This window comes from Trichosurus vulpecula, chromosome 3 (genome assembly GCF_011100635.1).
Source record: "Trichosurus vulpecula isolate mTriVul1 chromosome 3, mTriVul1.pri, whole genome shotgun sequence".
In the NCBI taxonomy this organism is placed as follows: Eukaryota; Metazoa; Chordata; class Mammalia; order Diprotodontia; family Phalangeridae; genus Trichosurus; species Trichosurus vulpecula.
Window position 1 is genome coordinate 434195976 of NC_050575.1, and position 12949 is coordinate 434208924.

The 12949-nt window shown below is 49.7% G+C and overlaps 1 protein-coding gene across 15 annotated transcripts in view; it reads right to left on the bottom strand.

Moving 5' to 3' along the window:
- Positions 1 to 428: 428 nt before the first annotated feature.
- DYSF (dysferlin) overlaps positions 429 to 12949 on the bottom strand; it is a gene marked incomplete at its 3' end in the record, with an annotated part of 227243 nt that continues 214722 nt past the window's right edge. For all 15 annotated transcript variants that reach the window (XM_036749059.1, XM_036749057.1, XM_036749053.1 and 12 more), the window contains 7 exon segments: positions 429 to 568; positions 1502 to 1644; positions 1856 to 2026; positions 3575 to 3666; positions 4898 to 5053; positions 5451 to 5579; positions 6480 to 6578. In XM_036749059.1, the coding sequence (XP_036604954.1) occupies positions 429 to 568; positions 1502 to 1644; positions 1856 to 2026; positions 3575 to 3666; positions 4898 to 5053; positions 5451 to 5579; positions 6480 to 6578 (930 nt within the window).

The following is a 12949-nucleotide window of genomic DNA, read 5'->3' on the forward strand; positions in this document are numbered from 1 at the left end:
GGTTCTGACAGGTGAGCTTCTCACCTCATCTTGCCAGGTCCAGGCCCTCATCCTCCCCTATTTGAGCATCCTCCTCCCCTCGACCTGTTTTTATAAACTGTTATCCCCCAGCAAAAAGTAAACTTTCATTGTCATCTTTGTACCCACAATAACTTGAAGAGTGTCTCATACACAATTGGTGCTTAATAAATGCATGTTCTCTTCCCGGAATCAGGAAGGACCAGGATTATATATCCCTCATGGGTCACTAAGAGGAGGTTCAAAGTTGGGAGCCTTCCTGGCCCATAAGGACAGCAGGGGCGAGAGTGGCCCTGGGCCAACCTCAGGGCAATCCCCAGGGGACACAGCACACCTTCTCTGCTGTGTCCTGTTGGCAGGGCCGAGCAGGCCTGGGCTTTGGTGACCAGGGAGTGCACTGTTGGTCCTACCTGCTCAATGTCTGGCTGCAGGGGGCTGTAGAGGGACCGGCTCTCCACGTGCTCAGGAACAAGGCCCTGCTGCCTCAGGACAGCCAGCGCCAGCCGCTCCTCCACTGGACCCAGGTGAGGATTCGCAATCTTGCCGTTCTCTGACCCCCCAAAAGACCAAAGAACCCCAGGACGGGGTTAGCAAGGACCCAAGTGAGCTTGGACACCAGCAGAGTCTGGTGCGTGCTGTCTGCATCTAGATTACCGACAGTCCTGCTTGGCTACTTCTTCAGGACCCAAGGTATTACGTGGAAAAGAGGAGCCAAACCCAAAAGTACGGCAAGCCTCCTTCCCCACCCCCAGCCTGACACAGTGCCTGAAACTCCACCATCAGAGCTGTGCTCAGTGGGGTCAAACATTGTCCTTTTAAGCCTCTACCTTCCGAGGACAAAAGCCCTTTCTGGCCTTGTTCCCCTTCCCCTTCACAGTTCCATCCTTCAAGGCCTTATTTAAATTCTTCTTCCTCCCTGGAGCCCTCCCTGCCTGGACTTTGGACCTGGCAAAGAGCTTGGTCATCTCCCCAGTCCAAACCCCTCCTATTTTCAGATGAGCAAACTGAAGCCTAGAGAAAGGAAGGGGCTCATTCATTCATAGGGCAGCTAGGTGGCACAGTGGATAGAGCGCTGGGCCTGGAGTCAGGAAGACCCAAGTTCAAATCCAGCCTCAGACACTTGCTAGCCGCATGACGCTGGGCAAGTCACTCAACCCCACATGCCTCAGTTTCCTCTTCTATAAAATGAGCAGGAGAAGGAAATGGCAAACCTGTCCAGGATCTTTGCCAAGAAAACCCCAGATGGGGTCATGAAGAGTCAGATACGACTGAAACGGCTCAACAACATTCCTTCATGGTCACAGCTAGTTGGTGGCAGCACCAAGATTGGGACTCTGATGCCTTGCTCCCAGTCAGACAGATCTTAGGGTCATCTAATACAATCCCTCCACACACACAGGATTATTAGTTAAGCCATGAAGTGCTGCAAAGTGATGCCAAGAACAAGCCAAGGCCTAGGGGCCGGGACAGAGCTGAGGCTCACCGATGTCTTCGAGGGTGACCTCTGTGTCCTGGAACACCACCCGGTCCTGGTGGTACACGGGGGCTTTGGCCTTGTTCTGCTGGCAAAACAGATGCAGGAGCTGAGTCGGGCGAAGCTGGTCTCTCCATTGATTCGGTCCCGAGCTAAGACCCGAGAAGAGACAACGTGAAGCTGCTTTAGAGACAGGGCCCTGGGCAGACTGGACACAGGTCTACACAGACATTTCTGTCCACACACGCATCACTCCACCCCCGTGTGTGTGTGTGTGTGTGTGGACTCTGCCCACAATGCCCTTTCATGCTGACAGAAAGGCCCAAGGAGAAGCTGTGGGCCGTGGCAGCCCTAGGCACCTACATGCAGTAGGTCTGGGGGAGACCACATCGTGCACCAAACTTGGACAGGAATCGGTTCTCCAGGTCGATGACCGTCTCCCCAATCTTCTCATCCTTAGAGAGGAGGTCATAATCATACAGCATGATCTTGAGGTCCTTCTCCAGTGGCAGGGTGCAGGTCAGTTCAAACACCCTGCAGAGAAGAGAGCCTGTCAGAGAAGACCCGACAAGGTGGCACCTCCATTGTCGGCCTGTAGGAATGAAGGAATGTCTCCCTCCACTGAAGGCCTTCAGCACTTACTGCCTGAACCACACATCTAGCACTGAATTAGCCTCTACTGCAAGCTTTGGTAGGCATCTTATTGCCCTAACTAGATTCGGAGCTCCTGAGGGCAAGGACCAAGTTCTCCCTTCCTGTCCTCCATGGCTGAGCACAGGCACTTTGTTATTGTTTAATAAGCAAATAAATGAATGTGTGCATGAACAAATGACTATACGAATACATGAATGAATAAATGAATAGATGAATACAAGAATGAATAGATGAATTCATTAATTGATGAGTGAGATGAATGAATGGGTAGAAGGATGGGTGGGTGGATGGATGGATGGATGGATGGATGGATGGATGGATGGATGGAGGGTGTAAGCTATCTCTTCTATCTGGGTGAGATAATGAATGGGTAGATGGATGGGTGGGTGGATGGATGGATGAATGGATGGATGGATGGATGGAGGGCATAAGCTATCTCTTCTGTCTGGGTGAGAAAATGAATGGGTAGATGGATGGGTGGATAGATGGGTAGGTGGACAGACAGACGGATGGATGGATGGACAGATGGACGGATGGATGAGTGGAAAAGAGCAGAAGCTATCATCTCTATCTGGGTGGGTGAATGAATGAATGACCAAGCTTCTATTCTGCTTTGGGAAAAGACATGGCCATGGTCTGCTGATGAATGGAAACAAGAGAAGCATGAGAAGACCTTGCTCTTAGCAGAGCTATAACTAGGCAAGGGCAACCAGAACTTTGCTCCCACGATGCCAAAATTCAGAGGAGGCTAATAACACTTGTAGCCTAGCAGTACAGAAGCAGCTATGCTTAGCACCAACCTAGAAAGAACAATTAATCTTGTTTTTAAAAAAAAAAACTACCAGAGTTCCCCACAACAAGCATGGTCTCTTTATGTCCCTCAGTCTCTGTCACCACATAGGGTGTTGTGTGAAGGTCTACAGATAGATACACATACACACACACACACACACACACACACACACACACACACACACACACCTGAATTTGCTTTGAAAAGTTCATTTGAAGGCACATTTTCTGCGGCTTTCCCCAACACAATTAGCCAGTTAGGAGTCTGGCCCTTAGTCCCACTCCCACCCTCTCTCTCTCCCTCTCTCTCTCCCTCCTTCCCTCCATCCCTCCCCCCCCTCTCCCTCTTTCTCTTGGAGAGCTCCCTGCCACCTTGACTTTCTCTCCCACTCCCGGGCATGAGAAGACTTATCCATTCAATAGAATTTGAGGAGCACCGATTAAAGACCTACTATGTACCAAATGTTGGGCTATTATACAATAAGGAAATGAAGATGAAAATGTAAGCACTTCAGTGGTGTCTCCCTGGCCCCCTCCCCCCTCCCTGCCTCCAGCCTGGTCCCCATTTGGAAGCTGCCCCCATTCCCCTCCCCACTCCCAGCTCATCCATCCTGGAGCCAGGCACTCTTCACTCACTTTCCAAACACAGGTTCCAGAGTGCAGGGGATGTAATTGTCCTGGTCATTCACTGATTTTTTCCCCACAGAAATCTTGATGTAAGGGTCACACTAGGGGACAGAACAGATAAAAGCAGCTGGGAGGTTATCCAAAATGTCTTGAAAATTGCCCTTAGACAATGTGGTGTCAGGGAAGGAGTACTGCCTCTGGAGTCACAGGGCCTGGATTCCAATTCTACCTCTGACACTCCTCTGTGACCCTGGGCACATCACTGAACCTCTCTGGGCCTCAGTTTCCTCTCTGTAAAATGAGAAATTTGGACCTGATGGCCTCCCAGGCCCTCCTTTACTATCATTACCACCACCATCAACATCATCATTAACTCCATCCACCCCCTCAGAAATCCCTCCAGGTTCTTTCCTCCACTTCCCCCACCTGTCTGTAAGGTATAACTGAGGTTAGGCTAGGACAGGAGACATGGGAGGTAGGAAGGGCTTAATAAGTACTTGTTGACTGGCTGATGGACACTAGTTGTGACCCCGGCTCCATGTGGGTTATAAAAGGACCTGCCAGCTGCATGTATAGTAAGGCACATCCCTTATAATGATAATCATAATAATGGCTAACATTTCTATAACATCTTAAAGTCTGCAGTAGATTATCTCATTTGACTCCCACAACGATCCTGGGTTTTAAGCAATATTTTTATCTTTATTTTACATATGGAGAAACTGAGGCCAAGAAAGGCTAAGGGTCTGGAATCACACAGCTGGCCTCCATATGAGGCAGAATTCTAACTTGGGTCTTCCTGCCTCCAGGCCCAATGCTCGGTCCATGATACCAGCTGCCTCAACCAGGCCAGACTTCTCAGCTAGACATGTCTTAATAATGACCAATGCTTAACAGTGCTTTAAAGTTTGCGAAGCAGAAAGTGGGGGCCACTCAGTGACTCACGTGGGGGCACACGGCTACTAAGTGTTCACAGCAGAACTTGAGACCAGTCTAGACTGACCACACGTCCTGCTGGGATCGTCTCATCCCTGCTCCCTGCACATGCTGCTTTTTATACTATTCACCTCCCTGAAAAATTACCCCTACTCCCTTCAACTTATGTGTGCTTTCCAGCCTAGCTAAAAGGCCACCTCCTCCAGGAAGCTCACACTGAAGGATATCTCCTTCCTCTGACCTTCTAAAATTCTTTTTCATCCTGTCTTGTTTCATGAGAGACTCTTGGGTCCTCAGTTAGCCCACAGGCTCCCCAGAGGACAGGAAGGGCTAAATCCCATTCCCCCTGGCTCAAGGCCCTGCTCTTGACTGGGAACATGGGAGCTGTGATGGTACCTTTCCATTGGGATCCTTGGGCTGCAGGCCAAAAGCTCGGATGATATAAACCCGGACGAGACACTCCTGGGGCCCCTGGGCAGGCAGCTGGTGAAACTGCCTCGGGGGCAAGGGGACAGCTGGGTCATCTGGAAGGGGATAGATTTTGAACAGTCCCTGCAAAGAGACTGCGGTTAGTTCTCAACTGCACCATCAGCACCAACACCTCCACCCCCCTATCCACACCACTGAGGTCACCATTATCAGCCACATCACCATGATCACTGCACATGCCTCACCATGGCAAGTGCCACCACCAACCCCATTCCTACCACTATCATTATTACCAGCATGGACACCATCACCACCAACCACCATCATTACCATCACCACCATCATCATTACCTTCATCCTCATTACCACCACTACCACAGTCATTGACATCTATCCTGGGTGTTCATTCTTCCTCATGAGACCAGAGATTCCCATAATACATAGTACCCAACCCTTGACCCCTTAAACACAAATTTTGAAGAATCCCAGGTGTCAAAGGTGCCCACGAGGGCCCAGTTACCTTGAACTCCCCAATTACAGATGGGTCTTCCATCTCCTCCTGGGTCTTCCCCCGGTATAGTTTGAAGGTATTACAAAAGTCAGAAAAACCCTCAAAGCCTTCCACATTCTCCAGTTCAGTGTCATACACCTGCCAAATATGTTGGGGAGAGGAGAGGAGAAGAGAGGAGAGGAGGGGAGAGGAAAGGAAAGGAAAGGCAAAAGGAAAAAAAGAACAGGTTGAGGGATTCAGAGACAGGGTACCAACAGGAAAGAGAAAGGAGGGGGAAAGGAAGGGAGAGGGAAGAGGTAAGATCAGAGTGGAAAAGAGTTTGAGAGATGGAGGAAGAAGATGCAAGAAAGACAGAAGAGGGAGGAGAGGCAGTAGAAGGAAGCAGAGGGTAAGGGGTTTATTCCATGTGGTTGGGGAATAAAGTGTTCTGTTTAAGGAACTATTCAAATTACATAACATGTGACAATATTAAATGAGTACAAGACTCAGGCTGACCTTGATGGGGCTTTGGGACCTTTAGAGCCCACAGGGAAACCTATCCGCTCTCCGCATCCAAGTGCTACCCATTCTTAAGGTCCCATTCACACACTAACTCTTCCAAGAAGGCTTTCATGATTACCTGTGCCTACAGTGATCTCTGGTTTAGGCTCTGTGTAAGACAAAACTTCCCGACCATTAGGGCTAGCCAGATGGTAGTTTCCCTTTCATCTTAAGCCTTCAAGAAAGGGCTGGATAACCACCTGACCAGGGATGCTGACATCTAGGGGTATTGTGGAGGTTCCTCTAAGATCTTGGGATATTCTATGACTCTTACAGCCTGAACTCATATTCCTTTTTCATCGTTCCAACCCTAATTATCTTGTGAGTATGTAGATTTCCCATCCTCCAACTTGACTTTGAGATTTCCCCAGGGCAAGGACCATGTCTCTCCCTCATCCTCTTATCGCTCCTACTAGGCTGAACCCCAGCTTGAGCTCACGGAATCATTAGTGAGTTAAAGGGACCCACAGTAGCTTGAGGACACAAAGAAGTGCTCACCTGCAGAGTATCAAACCCCTTCTCCAGGTAGGCTCTACATTTTTCGTTCTCTCCAGTTGAGGCATAGAATTTACTCCACCAATCAACGGACTCCTCCTCCTGAACAGGGAACCAGGTTTGTGGGGTGGGGAGAGAGAAAGATGGCTCAGGAAAAAGAACATACCAAGCTGAGTTTTCAGTCCTGCTCTAAGGAAGACCACGGAGCTAGAAAACCCTCTCCAAGAAGCCCTCCCTGATAACAACTGCTTCCATCAACGCGGGGCTTTATGAACTCCAGAATCCTAGTAAGTGACAGACCCAACCACATGTCCTCCTACCTCAAACTGCCCACTCTTCCTAGAGATTCCACATTCTCTCAGCACCACACTCTATTCAGGCAATACCATCCTATACTTCATGTCACCATATTGATTGTACTCATATATCATCAGTTTAGAGCCTCATGAAAGATGCATGGCTTAAGGCCCCAGAATGACAATAATAGTTGGCATTTATATAGTACCTACTATGTGCCAGGCACTGTGCTAAGCACTTTACAAAGATGATCCCACCTGATCCTCACGACACCCCTGCGAGATAAGTGCTGTTACCAACTCCATTTTACAGGTGAGGAAACTGAATCAAATACAGGTTAAGTGACCTAGCACGACAGCCTGGCACATAGTAGGTATTGAATGAATTCCAGATGGCTGGCTCAGGATGTTCCAGGATCTTCTTCCAGCTGATCTCCACCATTCCCAAGGTCACGTCCAAGGGCAGGGAGTGGCAGCCACCCACTGGGTAGAGCAACAATCCACCCGATAGCAGGGCTCCCCTCAAATGGCCTCAGGGAAAGAGGGTGTGATACCAATTGAGTTGGGACTTTCTACTGCTTTAGAATGCTAAACTAATTGTCTTTGATTGAGCCTTACTAGGTGCAAAGCCCCAGGCCCAAACCCCTGTCTGCTAGGTGCAAAGCCCCAGGCCCAAACCCCTGTCTGCTAGGTGCAAAGCCCCAGGCCCAAACCCCTATCAGCTAGGTGCTAAGCTGATGTGCGTATGAAGCCCCCAGGGCCCTAAGGGGAGTTGCTGAGACCAGAGCCAATAGTAGGAACCTAAAAGAGAGAACAGAACTATTTGCTTGGGGCTCTCTGAGCAGCTGTAGTTAAGAGCCCTCCAGCTTGTGAACACAGATGTTGATGCCTTCTTGATAACTATGAATTGTATTTGGTCCATTTATAATGTATGCTTGTAATTTGTTTGTATTTGCTCTGAAGTTCAGGGTGCTGGCTTTTCCCCCCGAACTAAGTGAATGATATTTGTATGTTGGATTAAAGTAAGATTGTTAACCCCTTAACATTGCTTTCCTTAGTAAAGCAGATCAAAAGAACCTGTGCTGGTAGCATTCTTGTTGTTGGGCTTGTGTTGGTCTTTCACTCCCCTCCCCCCACAACAGCTGCTAGCTGAATTGTTGAAACAGAGGGAAAAAGGGGAAGGGAGTCTACAGGGAGCATCTGTCTGCCCCACTCACCAGAAGGGTCTTCTGCAGCACCAAAGAAACAAGAGACTTAGGCAATTAGGTTTAGAGGTGGGGGCTGTGTCTGACCAGCCCCCAAGGTTACAAAGCAAAAGAGGACTGCGGCTCTGGGGTCAAGAGTCAGCTACAAACATGCGCCAAACCTCATGCATAGATGGGCACATTAGAGCATGCAGACAGAAACACACACGTACAGATAAACGCATGGGGAAACCCAAAGCACACATTCCCTTCTCGGAGACCCAGTTTCTAGGAATAACTGGGAACTTTTTTGGCCTGGATCTAAAATGGGGGAGAGGGCAGAGAATAGCATGATGAGGTGGGAGGAGGGCTGGAGGAGAGGCTGGCCTATCTCCCCCTCTCATCTCCACCATCCTCTTCATCTGCTTCCTTGCCCTCTCCAAGCCCTTAAAGGGGAAACTGTGGTTCAGAGGAGCACGGCCCACTCACCAGCACATAGCTATTAAATAGAAGAGGTGGGATTCAAATCCATGTCCTCTGACCTAGATTGTGTGTGCGTCTATGTATAGACATAAATGTACACACACACATGTGCACACAGATTTTATATATATATATATGCATACATATATACATATTTATATACATATAGGCATAAATTATGTGTATTGTAATACATGTGTATACACGTGTGTTACTGTACACGCGTGTGTGCATTGAGAGTTCATCTGTACATGCGTGTATATATGTAAACGCACAAATAAGCTGATTGTCCACATGTGGATCATGACACACGTAGATGTACATTATTAACATATACACACGCCAACACACAAAAATACACACATCTCCACCCCAAAGAATGCTGGCCAATTAACCACGGCTACCTGTGTGTGCATACAAATAAATACATAGACACACAGAGACAGGCAGGCCATTGCAGGTCCGTAACTGGACACTCCTTTGATTCCACAAAAGTCTGTCTAACCACCACCCCCCACCCGCCCCCACCCAGGGATAGCCCCTCTTGACCAGCGATACCCAGCCCAGGCCAACCACAGGCACCACAGGGGTCCATCTCACTGAATGACCCAGTCTAAGCAGCGAGCAGATGTACCTTCGGTAGAGTGAAGAAATCGTGCCTTGAGCACCTCTGTCAATACTTTGAAAATATCTGTAGCTGTGTTTAAGCTCCCCTGGTAGAATGCAAGCTTCCTGAGGCTAGGACTTGCTTTTCCTCTCATTTCTTACATCCCCAGTGCCTTGGACATAGTAAGCTGGTTGAATTCAAGGTGCGTTGAATCAAACTGAACTCTTTTAAAGCCTTATCATAGGATAAGGATTTGCAGGATGGTAGATTTAAAGCTGATAGGGACAGTAGAGGTCTGATCCAACCCCTAACTACCTGTGACATCACTTTGCTTTCCTGGACCCTCCATCCCATCCCCCTCCTTCTTTACCCTTCTCTCTTCCTGCCTCTCTTATCCTCTCCATCCACCATCTTTGGCAGATGTCTGACACTAAGACCAACAACATGAAGTGATTTGCCCAAGATCACCCAAAGAGTAGGATTTGAACCCAGGCCTTAAGGCTCCAGACCTGGCGCTCCCTCCACTATGCCACAAATGTTAATAATGCAATTGTCACCTGGCGGTCCTCAACGTCCTTGGACATTAAACAGGGATTCTCAGTCATGAAAAGATGGGCTCGAGGTCCATCCCTGAGCCAGGTATTTGCCTTTCCACCAGCTGCTGGCACAGACCCCTTGTGTTTCCTGGAAGTCTCTGTTGACATTATCACTCTCTGTTTGCCTTTGCTCAGTCCTCCAACCAGCAGGAGCTGGGAAGATGAGCCCTTCAAGGCAAAACACCAACAGTCCCAAGGGGAAGGTGGCAAAAAGTGCAGAGGGAAGACTGAACATCTGAGGACTTTCTTGGTCCGTTTTGGGGAATCAGTGAATGTGAGTCTGGAGAACCCCAGAATGGGAGGTGGGGAGGAGAGATGGGCCTGTTGTGTGGGGAGTGGGAGAGAATGAGCCCCCAAACTCAGGTCAGGGCCCAGCATCCTGAGAAATGCAAAGCCCTTCCAACCCCTCCTTATAAACACAGATAATGGCTGGCTTCAGTACTGTTGTAGCAATCCAACATTAGATTTGTGCTGCTCATTGACTGACTCTGTTGTCTCAGAGGCCAGAACTTGAGACAAATCAGAGAAAGCTGAAAAGGCAGATTTTTACTCGATAGGAATGTAGGCCCAGTCCCAGAGAATCCCATACCAATGAGCTTTGGGACTGGGATCTTCCAAAGTGCAGTGGGCTGCCTCCCGCGTTAGAGCGTAAGCTCACTGGGGGCAGGGAATAGCTTTCACCTCTCTTTGTCTCTCCAGCTCAGTGCCTGGCGCACAAGAGGAGCTAAATATAGTTTTATTGATTGAGTGAGTGACTGAGTGAGTGATTACCTCGAGAGAGGGGGTTGGGGGATCTCCCTTCTTGGAGACCATCAAGCAGAGGCTGTGTGCCCACCTGGTGGGGGTGTGGTAATGGGGACTATTTTGGAATTTGGCTTGGAGTGGATGGCCATTGAGGTCCTAGAATCCAAAAGGACTAAATTAATTTAGATGGTTAAATGAAGATTTATTCATAATCCTGAAGTTACCAAGTATAGCCAAGACATTAATTTCCCATTTTTGTTCATGCTAACAGGGATAGGGATGAAAACATATTCCATCAGAAAGGCTTCGCTGGGTAGGAAGACCACACAGTATTGCAAGGGGCATTTTTTAACTACCTAAGAGAACCAAGTGCTTTCCAGTGACTCCGAGGCTGCCACGGTCAAGCCTTCTCTTTCCCTTAAAGCAGACCCCCTAAAGGCCTCTGTTTGGTGAGCCTACCTCGATTTCTTGTGCATGGTGAAAGGCATCAAACCTGCATTTCTTTGCAGTGACTTGGAGCTGGAAGGGATCTTTGAAAGCATCTGGTCCAAAACCCTCTGCTTACACATGAGTAAAAGTGATTTGCCCAAGGTGACAAAAAGAGTAAGCATCCCAGTAGGATTTGAACCCATCTCCCCCAACACCCAATTCAAAGCTCTCAACTCTCCCCCTCTCCGAAAAGAGACATTTTTCTGCAGCTGCCGTGATTAGTGAGTGTGATAGAGCTGCCACCTGGAGCAGAGCACTGCCCCACCCCCAACAGCTGATAAAAATGGGGAGCAGAGCTCCTCGATCCTTGAAGCCAGGCCCAAGGAAAACAGGTCTGGATGGGAGCAGGAAGGCGAAAGTTGAACACGGGGCTCAGCTTCCTGCCCACAAGGGACGCTGGATCTTCAACAGACACTGGATATTTAATGGGGGAATCCAAGGCATTCCTCCCAGGAGGGTCATGGAAAGAGCATGACTTTGACTGCACCCCTATGTGCCAGGCACTGTGCTAAATGTGCTAAATGCAATGCTCACAGCAGCCCCAGGAGGAGGTGCTGTTAGGGCCCCTCCTTTTAGCCCCAATTGTGAGGATATTTGTGGTGTGTCCCCCCTGCCCCACTCCATCCAGCCTCAGTATGCCTTCTGCAGCTTCTCCCAGGTGCTGCTGGTTCTGTCCTCTAGGATCAAGCAGAAAAAAGCTAACCCCTCTTTGGAGCATCCTAGGCTGGAGCAGAAGGCTGCCGAAGACCCTGTCCACTTTGGGATTCATTGTTCTGTAGTTCTGTGGCCTTTTCTCAAGGATGAGGCTAAAAATCTCGGCAGCGCCGCCCACCCCCCCCATCCCTGGTGCTTTGTCTTCAGGACAAATATTAGTCGCCTGGGGCCTTGATGATGTCCAAGGTCCCTTCAAGCCCCCAAAGCGCCTGAATTCTGGAAAAGAGGGAGTGTTCTGTCTCTGGGACGGGACCAGCATAGCAAGTGTGGAGGCAGGGGGAGGGACAGGATGACCCTTCCTGGCCCCTTCCAGCCCAAGTCTCTAGAATTCTCTTCTCGAGGAGGCAGGGATGGGGAATGGGGGTGAGGAGTACAGGCCAGCTTCTCCCCATGGAGGGCTGGGACTCCTGCCAGGCGACAGTCTCACCCTGAGCCATCCCCCTGCGGGGTGTGCTAAGGGAGAAGGGGTGGGCCCCCCCAGGAGACCACAAGAATGTTTGGGGGGAGAGCTCAGGGGGAGGGGCAGGCGCCCGGAGCCTGCTCCAGCCTCCAACAGCAGGGATCCAATATCGGCACCGACTCCAGCTCCTCAGAACAGGAGAGACCGTAAAGTATGCGCCCTGCATTGTTCCAAATAGCTTACAGACTCGGGCTCGGATTCCCTTCCCTCCCGTCCTGCCCCCTCCACTTGTCATCTGATGGACGATTTGGATTCGCCACGGATGACTCACCCAAGACCAGGCCAGATTACAAGCCATGATAGGCAGAGGGGGCATGCTGAGCGGGCCAACCCTCGAATCGGAGGATCTTTGGAAGAGACAGCTCAGCCGCTTTCAAGGACTCTGACCGAGGCCACTGTGGCCGAATCGAGGTTTGAAAGGGGCCTGCTTTAACGAGCAGATGAGAATCCTCAGGGCGCTGGTCGGTCGGGTAGAGAGAGCAAGCCTGGGGCTCAGGAAGGACTGGGTTCGAATTCTACCAGCTCCCTTTACTGACTGTGGCTGACTGAACCTCTCAGTACCCCCAGGGATTCTCAAGGCTCTAAATTACTGCTGAGTTGCAGATATGCATCACTAGAAGGAATTTCCACGCTGGGGCTCACTTTCACTGACACAACCCTAAGTCTAGACTAAAAAGTGCTGTTGGGTGCTGCTATGTGCTTCATAATACCTGCTTCTCCTCAATACTCCTCTCCTCTTTGGGGGTGTCACAAGACTTTTTTTCAGTCTTCTGAAGCCCAGCTGCATGGCCTCACCATGCCCCCACTCAGAGGTCTGGGCCTTGTCTGCGTTATCCCTAACTCCCAAATGAGTTGGCTCTGAATTAACGACATTTGGGTGTCAACATCGTTGTGGTTATC